Consider the following 15,239-nt stretch of genomic DNA (forward strand, 5'->3'; position numbering starts at 1 on the left):
CAGCATTTGGGAGGCTGAGACCGGAGGATCGCGGTTCATGGACAGCCTCAGCTACTTAGTGAGGCCCTTTGCAACTCAGTGAGACCCTGTTTCAAAATAAAGAATAAAAAATAGGGCTGAGGGCATAGCTCAGAGGTAGAATGCCCCTGGGTTCCATCCCCTGTAACACACACACACACACACACACACACACACACATACACATACACACACACACACACACACACACACTTTGTCAAGAGACAGGCATGGTGGCATGCCCTTGTAATCCTGTAAAAACTATAAGGACTTGGGAGACTGAGACAGGAGGATCGCAGGTTTGAGACAAGCCTCGGCAACTTAGCAAGGTTCTTAGCTACACAGCGAGACCCTGTTTCCAAATAAAATAGGACTGGGGGGGGTGTGACTTAGAGGTAGAATGGCCCTGGGTTTAATTCCCAGTACCCAAACCAAACACCTTTATTAAAGAAAAAAATCACTACCAATGATGTTTCAGTTCACGATTACATTTAAATAATATCTTGAAACTATGAACAGATTTAAAAACTGTTGAAATGGAGCAGTAGCATCTATCAACACAGAATCCATAATATACAAAATAAGTTAATAGGTAGTACAAATATAACATGCATCTTTAACCACGGCAGGATAATATAGCAAAAATTAAGGTTTTCTGGTGTCAGAGACATAACTTGGACCAGTCTGAGCGTCACAATGGATCCCACAATGAATAATTGCAATGCACCCAAAAAAGAAACTCAGGAACAAGAAGAAAAGCTCAACAAAATTTTGTACCAATCTCTTGGAATGAATTCCACCCGAAACGGCAAAAGAACTCGCTGCATTTTCTAATGAACGCAGCAGAAGTTAGGCTTTTGAAACCAAGCCCCTTTCCCGACTGTCTTTTCTCCTCCGCACCCCGTGGGTGGCGTGGGCCTAGCCATGTAGCCACGTTTCTTTACCGCTTTTCCGTCTGGCTCCCCAACTAGACTGTGAGACCCAGCTGCGCTGCTGTGTCTCCATCCTACAGGGCTTGACTCATACTTGGTGCTCAGTAAATAAGTGAAAAACGTCTGTAAACCATGCACACGTGTAACCAGTAGATAGATTAAAAAAAAGACCTCTAGCCGGGCGTGGTGGCGCACGCTTGTCATCCCCGCGCTTGGGAGGCTGAGACAGGAGGATCGCACAGGTTTGAAGCCAGCCTCAGCTACTTAGTGAGGCTCTCAGCAATTTAGTGACACCCTGTTTCCAAAAAAATAAAATAAAGAAAAGGTCTGGGAGCATAGCCCGGAGGTAGAAAGCCTCTGGGTTCCACCCCCAGTACCCCCCAAAAAAATAAAAAATAAAAAAATTAAAAAAGACCTCCACATCGTCACTTCGGGCTGACCCTGTACCCCCTGCATGGCTCGGTCAGCGCGCTGGGTGCTCAGTTAGTATCTGACTCTCTTTTCTGTCCCCCCGAGGCAAGGCCAGGGGGCACTACAGGCTCTGGGTGCCCGTCAGTGTCCGCCCTGCTGGTAGGACCCGGCCGCACAGGTCTGGGTATGCAGCAGAAAGTAATGCCAGAGAGAGGAGGAAGGCGGGCCTCAGTCGAGCGTCCCTCTGAGCTGCTGCGTGTGGCGCTCCAGCTTCTCCACCTCCGCCTGCAGCTGGCGCAGGGCCTGCGGGCTCGGGTACCGCAGCACGGCGTCCTTGGTGGCCAGCGCCAGGTCCTTGAGCAGCCCACACAGGTGGCTGCTGCCGCGCAGGATCTCGTTCCGCACGTCCTTCTCCTGCGTCTCCCTGCACAGCGTGTCCACCAGCTTCTGCCCCACCGTGATGACCAGCTTGCTCTGCGTGATGAAGACCTCGGGCGGCTGGCTGTTGCCGAGGCCCCTGGTGAGCATGCCAATGGCTTTGAAGAGCGCCCCAAAATAGAGCCGGCAGTGTTCCGAAAGGTGGACTTTCTTCCCAGCGTCCTGCGGCCTCGGAGGCTGGGGTTGAAGAGCGTGTGGGAGCCAGAGGAGACCAAGAAGAGAGATCAGAGACAGGCAGCAGCGGGCTGTGCTTGTTTTCCCTGCACTTTTTTTTTTTTTGCCTGATTTATAAGTTATTTATTTATTTATTTTTTCCAGTATTGGGGATTGAAGACAGGGACATTCTACCTCCAAGCTAGTCCCCCAAACCTATTTTTTATTCTTTATTTGGAAACAGGGTCTCACTAAGTTGCAGAGGGCCTCACTAAATTCCTGAGGCTGGCTGCAAACTCTCCATCCTCCCGTCTCAGCCTCTCCAGTACTGGGATGACAAGCCTGCGCCACCACGCCCTTAGAGGCGAAGGTGCAGTTAGCCGGGCGTGGTGGCGCACGCTTGTCATCCCCACGCTTGGGAGGCTGAGACAGGAGGATTGTGCAGGTTCGAAGCCAGCCTCAGCTACATAGTGAGGCTTTCAGCAACTTAGCGAGATCCTGTTTAAAAAAAAAAAAATATATATATATATATATATATATATATATATGTATGGGAGTGTAGCCCGAAGGCCTCTGGGTTCCATCTCCAGTACCACCACAAAAAAAAGAAGGTGCAGTTTTGCTTGAGAAATCTAATACTGAACCATTAATTTAACAAATTAATGTTTTCAAAGCACTGTTGCATATATCCTAATACTGCAAATAGAATCTGATATGTTGCAATATATAAATGTGTACAAGTTTATTTGACCATCTAGTAAACCACAAGAAACTCATTCTAATGAGCTCATTGACTACATTTGAAACTTTTCAAAAGGGCAAGAAGGGATCCAGTGCAGTGACATGTGTCCATAATCCCAGGACTCGGGAAGCTGAGATGGGAGGACCCCAGGTTGAAGGCCAACTTCAGCAATTTAGAAAGGCTCTCTGCAACTTAGTGGGAACCTGTTTAAAAATAAAATATAAAAAGGACTTGGAAGTGTAGCCTAGAGGTGAAACTCCCCTGGGTTCAATGCCCAGTACCAAAACAACAACAAAAACAACAATAATAATAAGATACTAATGATACTAACAATAACAACAATGATAAAATAAATAGGTCCCTTGTTCTTACTTCAATTTAGAGAAAATTTCAAAATTGGGAAGTGGCTGACCACTGTCATTTGCCACAGACAGAAGATTACCAGTAATAATAAGCATAACGATAACATCTTCGCTTAAAAACAAATGTCAAGGGCCTCCGAGGCCGGGATTGGAGCCTGCTCTGAGGGGTGAGGCTGATGCTGGGGCCAGCGAGGCTGGCATTGGAGCCTGCCGTGAGGCAAGGCCGGTGCTGAGGCCTCCGAGGCCGGGATTGAAGCCTGCCTTGAGGCAAGGCCGGTACTGGGGCCTCCAAGGCCAGGATAAGAGCCTGCCGAGGGGTTAGGCTGGTGCTGGGACCTCCGAGGCTGGGATAAGAGCCTGTCGAGGGGTTAGGCCGGTGCTGGGGCCAGCGAGGCTGGCATCAGAGCCTGCCGTGAGGCAAGGCCGGTACTGGGGCCTCCGAGGCCAGGATAACAACCTGCCGAAGGGCTAGACCGGTGCTGGGGCCAGCAAGGCCGGCATCGGAGCCTGCTGTGAGGTGAGGCCAGCATCGGAGCCTGCCGTGAGACATGGCCAGTGCTGGGGCCTCCTAACCCGGGAATGGAACCTGCCGAGGGGTTAGGCCGGTGCTGGGGCCAACGAGGCCGGCATTGGAGCCTGCCGTGAGGCTAGGCCGGTACTGGGGCCTCCGAGGCCGGGATTGGAATCCTGCCAAGGGGTTAGGCCGGTGCAGGGGCCAATGGCCAGCATCGGAGCCTGGCGTGAGGCAAGTTCACTCCTGCGGCCTCCAAGGCTGGGACTAAAGTCAGCTTAGGGGTTAGACTGGTGCAGGGGCCAGCGAGACCAGAACTGGGGCCTCCCATGAGGCAAGGCCGCTGCTTGAGCCAGCGAGGTCTGGATCAGTCCACTGAGTAGCCAGGCCACTACTGGGACCATCAAGAGTGGGATCGGTACTTGCAACGCAGCATGCACAGAGAAATATCGCAGAAAATATCAATCAGACACTTCTCTTAATCAGCAATAACTAGGAGGAAAAGGGCAACAGGAAGAGGTTGAGCTATAGAAAGGGCCCTATAGTGAAGCAACTAATGTGACCAATCAGAGGGTATGTAATACTGGAGGACGGAGCCTCTTTAAAACACAGGAGGTACATAAACAAATGTATCAAAGTAAATCACCAAAGAAGTGTGGGATGGAGGGAGGGGGAGGGAATGGGATGGGGGCTGGAGGAGGGCTAATTGGATGATGTGTGCTTGTATATCCTCTCAAGTCTTGTACTCCAATGTGATTGATATATGACTACAATGCACCAATTTAAAAAATAAATTAATAAAAAAAAGACAAAAAAATAAATAAAAACAAATGTCAAAAGCCAGGCGTGGTGGCACATGCTTGTAATCCCAGCATTCAGGAGGCTGAGACAGGAGGATCGTGGTTCGCGGCCAGCCTCAGCTACTTAGTGAGGCCCTCTGCAACTCATTGAGACCCTGTTTCAAAATAAAGAATAAAAACTAGGGCTGGGGGGTGTAGCTCAGAGGTAGAATGCCCCTGGGTTCCATCCCCAGTTCCAAAAAATAAAAAATAAAAAAATTAAATAAATAGAGATGTCAAAGATACACAGACTCCCAACCCGAGTTCTGCAGTGGTCGTTGTAATCAGAAGCATTAAAAGAGAATTATCACAGAGAACATGTCAGTGCTACTGAATGCCATCTTGTACCATCCCCAATAAGCAGGCAGAATGTCGAGATCTATTTCAGTAATAGTTAAGGGTTCGCACTCCACAGACAGGGGTTCTCTACTACTATAAAAAGAAAAGATAAATAAAGAAAAAGGATCCCCCCCCAAACCCACGCAGGCCGTGGCTGTAGCGCGAACTTTCCACTGCCCACTGAGATGTCTCTAGGGACCAAGTGTCACCCGGGTGTTGGAGAGCGCGGGGACAGCTTACCATCGAGGCCCAGGCTTTGCTTTCATCTGCTGTTTTCTCCAAGACGGATTTTTCTTTCTCTTCTAGGTTAGGAAATTCCTGGAAAATAAATTCCCTTTGAATTACTAGCTTGAATGGCTTTGTGCATTAGTCTAAACCTGGTTGAGTTCTCCTTAAAACTTGAGCAGTCCTGCCTGCGTTTTTGACTGTGTTCTATTGACAGATGCCTCTTCTCAACCAAAGGAGACTTTGGCGGTCTAAGAGCTGAATTTTGCCTACCAACAAGGCTGAATAGAATGACCCACCTCAGTTTTAAAATGTATGTGTATCACCAGGCATGGTGGTGTATGCTTGTAAACCTGATACCCGGAGGCCAACACAGGAGGATCGCGGGTTTACAGCCAGCCTCAGCTACTTAGCGAGGCCCTTTGCAACTCAGTGAGACCCTGTTTCAAAATAAAAGAATAAAAAATAGGGCTGGGGGTGTTGCTCGGAGGTAGAATGCCCCTAGGTTCAGTTCCCAGCACCTCACACAAAAAATGTATGTGTGTTTATGGAAATTAAAAATATCTAAATTTCTAGAATATGTTAAAGCTCTTACATCACCAAGTATGGCAACAGAACCCCAAGTGTTCATCTGTTTCTTTCCATAGCTCCCAAATTGCCTTTGGGGCCCTCAAAACCTGTGAGCTGAGGTTTCTTTAGAAGGTTGGATGCAGCCTGCAAAGTATCTCTTTACACACACGCACACGTGTGCGTGCACACACACACACACACACACACACACACACACACACACACTTTCCTTGGTGCAGTGTGGTCTCACCCCATAAGAGTGATACAGACGTGCCGGGCGTGGTGGCGCACGCTTGTAATCCCCGTGCTTGGGAGGCGGAGACAGGAGGATCGCGCAGGTTTGAAGCCAGCCGTGCTGGCTTAAGAGACCCTGTTTCCAAATAAAAATATAAAATAGGTCTGGGAGTGTAGCCCAGATGTAGAAGGGCTTCCAGGAACCCCAGTACCACCAAAGAACAAAACAGAACAAAAAAAAGAGTGATACAGACGTACCTGATATCCTGTCCCCCACATGGCACTGTGATGGGCACCGGCAAGCTAACATATGTACGGAACTTAAGTGGAAGCCTTCCCCTCCCGAGTCCTCCCTCCCTCCCCCTTGGCCGTCCTCTGCACCCCTCCCTGGCTCCACTGGGGTTTCTCCTCCGTCATCCATCATACAAGTCCCTCTTCTATCCCAATTACCCCCTTGCTTCCATGTATGAAAAATATATGAGCCTTCACTTTTTTTTTTTTTTGCGGTACTGGGGATGGAACCAAGGGGCATTCTACCTCCAAGCTACCCCCCCAGTTCAATTTCTTAGTATTTTTAATTTTTTAAATATTTATTTATTTATTTATTTATTTATTTATTTATTTATTGTGGTACTGGGGGTAGAACCTAGGGGCTTTTTACCTCTGGGCTATACGTCCCGACCTATTTTATACTTTATTTGGAAACAGGGTCTCACTAAGTTGTTGAGGGCCTCACTAAGTAGCTGAAGCTGGCTTCGAACCTGTGCGATCCTCCTGTCTCAGCCTCCCAAGTGCTGGAATTACAAACATGCACCACCACACCTGGCTTATTTTTAATTTTTAATTTTTTAATTTTATATATATATATATATATATATATATATATATATATATATATATATATATATATATATATTTGGTGGTACTGGGGTTCCTGGAAACCCTTCTACCTCCGGGCTGCACTCCCAGACCCATTTTATAATTTTTTATTTGGAAACAGGGTCTCTTAAGCCAGCACAGCTGGATTCGAACCTGCGCAATCCTCATGTCTCTGCCTCCAGCATGCCTGGCTTCTTTTCTCTTTTGTACTGGGGATTAAACCCAGGAGCATACTACCTCCGAGCTACATCCGCAGTCCTATTTTATTTTTTATTTTTGAAACAGGGTCTCACTAAGTTGATAAAAGCCCCACTAAATTGCCAAAGCATCCCTTGAACCTGCAATCCTCCTATCTCAGCCATCAGAGTCCTGGGATTACAGGCATCACCATCATGCTCGGCTTGTTCTTCTTTACTGCTGAGTAGAATTCCATTGTGTGTATGTATCCCACAATCCTGTGAGGCATTCGTCTCTTGATGGACACCTAGGTTGGTTCCATAATTGGCTGTTATGAATTGTGCTTGCTCTAGGCGTGGATTTGCATGTATCACTCTGATATTCTCATTTCAGTCCCTTTGGAAAGATACTCGGGAGTCATGTAGCTGGATCGTAGGGCAGATCCACTGCCAGTTTTCGGAGGAAACTCCACACTGGTCTCCATCGCGGCTGCACTAATTCCAGCTAGGTTATTTCCAAAAATGACTAGAGGCTGGGCTCTGATCAGACCATGAGCAAGTTTGGAGAATGTCTAGACTCTTATCTCTAAGAAATGCATGGACAATGCTAGGTGTGATGGCACACACCTGTAATCCCAGTGTTTGGTGGGCTGAGACAGGATAGCAGGTCTGTGGCCAGCCTCAGAAACTTAGCAAAATCCTTATTTTTTTGTTTTTTGTTTGTTTTTTTTTTTTGTTTTTGGTGGTACTGGGGTTCCTGGAAACCCTTCTACCTCCGGGCTACATTCCCAGACCTATTTTTTATTTGGAAACAGGGTCTCTTAAACCAGCCAGGCTGGCTTCGAACCTGTGCGATCCTCCTGTCTCTGCCTCCCAAGTGTGGGGATTACAAGCGTGCGCCACCACGCCTGGCAGCAAGATCCTGTTTTAAAGTAAAAACTAGACAGGCGTGGTGGCGCACACTTGTCATCCCAGCATTTGGGAGGCTGAGACAGGAGGATCCGGGTTCGTGGACAGCCTCAGCTACTTAGTGAGGCCTTTTGCAAGTCAGTGAGACCCTGTTTCAAAATAAAGAATAATAAATAGGGCTGGTGGAATATCTCTGAGGTAGAATGCCCCTGAGTTCCATCCCCAGAACCACACACACACAGAAAACAGACACACACACACACACACACACACACACACACACACACACACAGAAAAATAAAACCTAAAAAGGACCAGGGTCGTAGCTCAGAGGTAGAATAAATACCTCTAGGTTCAATCCTCAGTACTAGAAAAAAAGAAAGAGAGAGAGAGAGAGAAAGAAAAGGAAGAGAAACACAGTAACAATGACTATATATACATCTTTCAAAAAATGGGAGGAAAAAATCTATTCAACAAACAGATTATTAAGATATATAAAAATCCTTTCTAATTTTAGTAGCAGAGGGAGACCGGAGCCTGGAATAGAATAGTGCATGCTTGTCATCCCAGTAGCCTCAGCTACTTAGGCCCTCAGCAATTTAGTGAGACCCAGTTTCAAAACAAAAAAATAGATAGGGCTGGGGGTGTCGCTCAGAGATAGAATGCCCCAAGATCAATTCCCAGTAACACACACACACACACACACACACACACACACACACACACACACACGTAGACGTGAACCTTTTCCAAATTTCTAGAGGAGATGCAAAAATCCTGTTTTATCTGATTTTGTATTAAAACCTGGTAAGAGTTTTCTCTAGAAGGTCCCTCTCATGAGCTTCACCTTCTGGGACACCGACCGTACCTCCCAGAGCCAGTGCCCTCTGGGTGGGGCAGCTCAACCTCACTCCAGCAACAGCCGAAGCCCTGGCTGTTCCGCAGGCAGCTTGAACTCACCCGTCCACAGACATCAGCGCTGTTTTTCTCTAGCGGTTCCTGGGAGTACTCACTTTCCCTCTGTTTATTAAACGGAGGACTCTTCTGATATGATTCCGTTTCTCTTTGGGGAAGCTGGATGTACTTTTCACACTTAATTTCTGCCTCTGGGGTCAAGTGCGTGGTCTCGTCTTTTTCACAGTTCTGCTTAAAAAGGAGCCTCCCGTTAGCCATGACGATGGAGGCAAACCTCTTGACATCCTCTGGAACCATCCGCGCCGCCATGACGAACCTCTCAAGGTCATCCAGGCTGTTTTGGACTTTGTCCGTCACGAGGACATCGAGGGACCAGTTGCAGCCGTCTAGGCTTTCCTTTGCTTCTAGAAGGATCTGGTAGGAGCTGGAGATTGTCTGCAGCTGGTCCCGAATTCTGGCCTTGAGGTGACCATCGGTGAGGTTGCAGGCAGTCACCATAACTCCTCGGGCAAAATCTAGGAATTCTCTCAAAGACCCTTCCGTGTGGTCCGCGGCCTTGCGGATTGCCTTGACGTTGGCCTCCAGGGAGTCTCTGAGCCTCCACTTCCTGCTGACGAACAGAAGCAGGGCTGCTGCCGAGCTGACCACTTTGTGCTGTAGAGCCATGGCCGTCTCCTTGGCTAAGTCCAGGTCCAGGTCCAGGGAGAGCTCCTTGGCCGCCTCCTCCGAGAGGGAGCCGGAGGACGACACCGAGGAGCAGGAGGAAAGCGCGCTGGCCCTGCTGTCATTGCTGGAAATGGATGCTCTGTCCCCTGCAGGGGACAGGGACGTCTGGGCGGAGAGCCAGGAGCAGTGAGCCGCGGGCTTCCCCGGCGTCGCCCCAGCCTTCGCTGTCGGGATGTCGTAGATGTTGGGCTTCGTGTTCTGCTGCTCCACCCGGGGGATCAGGAAGCTGGCAGGGACCTTGTAGCTGGTGACCGTGTCCGGAGGGAGCTCTGCAGGGGGTGCCGGGGAGAGGACTTCAGGAAGACTCAGATTCTTCTTCATGGACCCGCCATTACTCAGCTGCAGAGGGAGGACCTGGGCTCTGCCGCTCGGAGGCCTCTTGAGAGTGGAGAGGGACCCGGGGGCGGCATCTGGGCCGGACTCCACCACACAGCTGGGCCCGGAGGCGTTTCCCAGAGATGCTGGCGTGTCCTGAACCCATTCCGACTTCTGAGGACTCGGGAGCGTGTCGTAGCCCTCTCTTCTCAAGGCGATCGTGGCTGTCAGCGGAACGTGTTGCACCTGCCGAACAACCGCACACAACTGCCCAGGTCAGCAGGGAGGAAAAGTGGGGGGCATCTCTGCAGTCTGGCGGTCCCTCCCTCGCTCCAGATCCCTCCATGACTCCCTAGTGTCTGTTGTTGCTTAAGGCCCCTAATAGTCTGGCTGGGCCTTTTAAATTAATTAATTAATTAGTTTGTTTATTTATTTATTTATTTTGCAGTACTGGGGATGGAATCCAGGGACATTCTACATTCTTTATTATTATTATTATTATTATTATTATTATTATTATTATTATTTTTTTTTTTTGGTGGTACTGGGGTTCCTGGAAACCCTTCTACCTCCGGGTTACACTCCCAGACCTATTTTATACTTTTTTATTTGGAAACAGGGTCTCTTAAGCCAGCATGGCTGGCTTCGAACCTGCGTGATCCTCCTGTCTCTGCCTCCCAAGTGCGGGGATTACAAGTGTGCGCCACCACGCCCGGCTACATTCTTTATTTTAAACACGGTCTCACTGATTTGCAAAGGGCCTCACTAAGTAGCCAAGACTGTTCATGAACTGTGATCCTCCTGTCTCAGCCTCCCCGAATGCTGGCATTACAAGCGTGTGCCACCATGCCCAGCTTGGGTATACCTTTTATTTTTTATTTTTGGTGGTACTGGGGGTGGAACCCAGAGGCTTTCTACCTCCGGGCTATACTCCCAGGCCTGTTTTACACTTTATTTGGAAACAGGGTCTCACTAAGTTGCTGAGAGCCTCACTAAGTAGCTGAGGCTGGCTTTGAACCTGTGCGATCCTTCTGTCTCAGCCTTCCAAGCGCAGGGATTACAAGCATGCGCCACCACGCCTGGCTTGGCTGTACCTTTTAAAAAAGTCTCCTTTCTCTTCACTTCCACCACACCAACTCCACCTTATCAGCCACCTGGGCTGCTTGCTTCCCCAAGCTCAGAATCCTTACTCATGCTACTAAATGCGTGACTTTTTTTTTGGTATTGGGGATTGAACTCAGGGCATTCTGCCTCTGAGCTATACCCCCAGCCCTATTTTGTTTTTATTTTATTTTATTTATTTTTTCTTTTGCAGATTTGGAGATGGAACCCAGGGGCATTTGATCTCCAGGTTACACCCCCTGCTTATTTTTTATTCTTTATTTTGAAATGGGGTCTCACTAAGTTGCAGAGGGCCTCACTATGTAGCTGAGGCTGTCCGCGAACCGCCATCTCTAGTCTCAGCCTCCCAAATGCTGGGATTCTAAGCATGCGTCACCACACCCAACTTTTGTTTTTATTTTTAAAACAGGGCCTCGACAGCCATGGTGGTACACACTTGCAATCCCAGTACTTGGGAAGCTGAGACAGGAGGATCATGCAGGTTGGAAGCCTCAGCTACTTAGTGAAGCTCTTGGCAACTCAGTGAGACCCTGTTTCCAAATAAAACATAAAATTGGTTTGGGAGTGTAGCCCGGAGGTAGAAAGCTCCTGGGTTCCACCCCCAGTTTCACAAAAAACTAAACCATAACAAACAAAAACAGGGTCTCACTAAGTTAAAGAGAACCTCGCTACTTGCTGAAGCTGTCCTTGAACCTGCAGTCCTCCTGGGCCACCATGCCTGGCTGATGCCACTACATTTAATTGTGCCCCAAATGGTCCTTTTATTCTGTCTTCCGATGCTTTTCTTTCCGTCTAATAAACTGCTATGCACCCCTCACGGTGCTGCTGAAACGCCCCCTCTTCTGGAAGGCTTACCCAATAACTCTGGACATAGGTATATCCACCAGACACGTGGTAGAATCTGACAATGAATACGGGCTACACAGATTTCAGAGAAAGTCCTTCCTGTATAGACGACTAAAAGCCCAATTTTGTGCGGTACATCTCTGTGGTCTCTCATAAGAAGCAGCAACTCTGGAACGTGTCCTGAGCTCCTGTTCCATGCTGGGCACCTTTTAGGTTTTGCAGGGATCACCCGCTTTATGCTTTCAGCACATCCATAGTAAGAAACTGAGGAGAGCCGGGCGTGGTGGCGCACGCTTGTAATCCCCGTGCTTGGGAGGCTGAGACAGGAGGATCGCACAGGTTCAAAGCCAGCCTCAGCTACTTAGTGAGGCTCTCAGCAACTTAGTGAGACCCTGTTTCCAAATAAAATACAAAAAAGGTCTGGGAGTATAGCCCGGAGGGAGAAAGCCTCTGGGTTCCACCCCCAGTACCACCAAAAAAAGAAAGAAACTGAGGAGCCAGATGTGGTGTCCCACACCTGTAATCCCAGGGAGGCCGAGACAGGAGAATTACAGGTTCAAGGCCAGCCTCAGCCATTTAGCAAGGCCACCAGCAAGATGCTCTGTTAAAATAAAATAAGCAAAACAGGGCTGGGGGTATAGCTCAGAGGTAGAATAGCCCTGGGTTCAATCACCAGCAAACACACACACACACACACACACACACACACACACACACACCTAGATGTGGTTGTACACACCTATAATCCCAGTACTTGGGAGACTAAGATAGGAGGACTGCAGGTTCAAGGACAGCCTCAGCAAATAGTGAGACTTTCATCAACCTGGTAAGACCCTGTCTTCAAATAAAAGTAAAAATAGAAATAGGGCTGGGGTATAACTTGGAGGTAGAATTCTCCTGGGCTCAATCCCCTCACAATAAATAAATAAATAAATAAATAAATAAATAGTAAGACATGGAGAAATTAAATGTCTTAATCAAGCCATATAGCTAATCCCCTTCCTGAACTCCAGGGCAATTAGAAGTTTTTTTGCTTCAAATGCAATAAGATTTGTTATGAGAAATTTGCATTCTGATGCTTGGCAAAGTTGTGTAGTTTGAACTTGAAAGTCTCTCAAAGGCCCACTATTAAAGGTTTGGTCCCCAGCTTATGGTGCTACTGGGAGGTGGTGGAGCCTTTAAGAGGTGGGGCTTAGTTGGAGGAAGTGAGGTCATTGGGGGTGTGTCCTTGAAGCAGGTAGTGGGCCCCTGCCTCTTCCTCTGTTTGCTTTCTTGCCACCATGCTGCGAACATCATTCTCTACCATGTGCTCCCGCCATGATGTACTCTGCTGCCACAAGTCCAAAAGCAACAGGTCAACTGACCATAGACTGAAGCCTTGGAAATCGAGTCAAGGCAAACCTTCCCTTTTCGCAAGATGTTTGCCTCCGGCATTTTGTCACGGCAACAGAAAGCTGGCTAACACACCAAGCTAATAAAACTTCCCAGCAGGCATTTAGGTTTTCAGACACTTGCCACTCAGCACCTGTTGGGACTCACCTTTGCTTGGCTGGGTGGAGGATGGAGAGTGGCCTTTTGGGGGCTGGCTGGTATATCGTATAATGGCTGCTTCTCCAGCTCCTAGGGAAAGATCACAGAGGAGAACAGCTTAGATTCTTCCTTCCCAATCTTACTATGGCAAACACTCCATACCCCATATCCCAGTGTTTTTATTTTGTTGTTGTTGTTGTTTGTTTCTAATGAAAGAGAAATCCCCAAACACTTTGGGGCTCACAGTCATGATTATCTGGAAGAAGCCCATGTACGCAGTAGCTCGATGTTCATCAGTGGACCTGGAGCTTTAGCTATTCCTCTTTAGTGGTGGGGGGAAAGCCATGGAGAGCTAACTGCTGCTGCCTGCTTTAAAACTGGCAGCTCCTCTTCAGGGGGGTCTGTCTTAGGATGGAATGAACCAGAGGATCAACGACACCAGGACCTCATACGTTTTCTCTGTGGCTTGTTTTTCTCAGCTGCTGAATGGGACTCACCTTAAGGGCCGAGGGGACTCGGCTCTGGGCAGGCACGTCATACACCTGGGACGGCAGAGTTGGCAGCGAGGTTCTTGCAGGTCTGGGAAGCACAAAGATGGTCTTGGAGAGAAATGAAGGAAACCAAAGAAAAGGAAATGTTATGCGGCTGCTGATGGTTAGGTCAAAGCCATGTCTCAGCCTGCAGACAGCTTGGTGGGCGCTGTTGCGAGCTCGCCCAGTGCCGTTGACGGGCAGGTGTTTCACCCTGGAGATTGCAATTGCAGGAGGCTGGGTGGGGTCCCCAAGGTGGAGGGCGGTCTTCCCCTCATGGGATGGGCCACAGCTGCCGGCATCTGCTTTGCCTGGGAAGCAGCTGGAATGCAGACTCCTGGGCTTTACACTCGGTGAGTCTGTGAGTGCTGGGGAGCCCGGGAGCCTGCAGTGTAAGCAGGCTTGCCCCGAGGGTCTCTAGGGACCTGGAGGCTGGGCCTCCAACACTGGGCTACTTATTGCCGGGCGTGGTGGCGCACGCTTGTAATCCCCTCGCTTGGGAGGCTGAGACAGGAGGATTGCACAGGTTCGAAGCCAGCCTTAGCTGGCTTAAGAGACCCTGTTTCCAAATAAAATATAAAATAGATCTGAGAGTCTAGCCCGGAGGTAGAAAGCCCCTGGGTTCCATCTCCAGTACCACCAAAAACAAAACAAAACAAAACAAAACAACAACAACAACAACAACAACAACAACAAAAACCCCAAAACACTGGGCTACTTATATCTCCACCTAACAATGCCGAGGCTGTAGCCACCAGCCAGAGTGAGCTTCCGAAGTGTGTGGGGAGCATCTAATTGTCTGAGGATGCGCGCTGACGGATGGGGAACAGGGATGGCAGCTCCTGATTGATGGGTGAGTGGGAGGTAGTAGGGACCCTGGCTATTTGTGTGGTTAAAAGCGACAGAGGGTGGGTGGGAGAGAGATGGGATGGAGCAGGTTAAGGGCAGCAGGTGGGCTCAGGAGGGGAGACTGCATCGCACAGACGGCAGAGTTTACGACAGGACTGGCATTTTTCTGTGAGCATCTGCACGTTGTTATATTTTGATATAAAGACATTTATTAATACTCAGGGTTGATATAACTGAGTCATGGGATTGCAAATCCCAGCAATAGATAAACCCATTGTGATGGATTTTTCTAGGCCAGGAGGGTATGGCCAGAGGAGGTGGTCCTTGGGGATCCTTCATGGCTCCTCTTGGCTTCACGCTCTCTCTTGCTTCCGGCCTCCGTGTCGTGAGGACACAGCCCACGCGCTCTCCCTCTTTCCATTTCATCTCCCTCTGCCGTGCCCTGAGATCTGCGGTCCCCAGCCTCACACGGACTAGCCCGTGAGCAAAGAAATTTTTCTTCCTGTAAGTCATGTGATCAAGATTTTAGATTATGGCAATGAGAATGTTCATAATTGCTGCCATGGGGTCACACCTACAAGTGGGGCTTTTGTATCCTGGTGAATTCTTCAGCACTCATTGCTATCAACTCTTGCCAGATATCATGCTGGGGGCTACAGGGTAAAAAC

General features: G+C 48.8%; 1 protein-coding gene across 1 annotated transcript in view; it reads right to left on the bottom strand.

Annotated features, from left to right (window-relative positions):
* Positions 1-1,589: 1,589 nt before the first annotated feature.
* Positions 1,590-15,239, bottom strand: part of CASS4 (Cas scaffold protein family member 4) — a gene marked incomplete at both ends in the record, with an annotated part of 47,079 nt that continues 33,429 nt past the window's right edge. Inside the window, 3 exons of the mRNA XM_080716724.1 lie at positions 1,590-1,976; positions 13,202-13,282; positions 13,690-13,791. Of these exons, the coding sequence (XP_080572850.1) occupies positions 1,590-1,976; positions 13,202-13,282; positions 13,690-13,791 (570 nt within the window). The remainder of the gene's footprint in view (positions 1,977-13,201; positions 13,283-13,689; positions 13,792-15,239) is intronic.

Source organism: Muscardinus avellanarius (assembly GCF_963383645.1).
Source record: "Muscardinus avellanarius genome assembly, chromosome: 19".
NCBI classification, from domain to species: Eukaryota; Metazoa; Chordata; class Mammalia; order Rodentia; family Gliridae; genus Muscardinus; species Muscardinus avellanarius.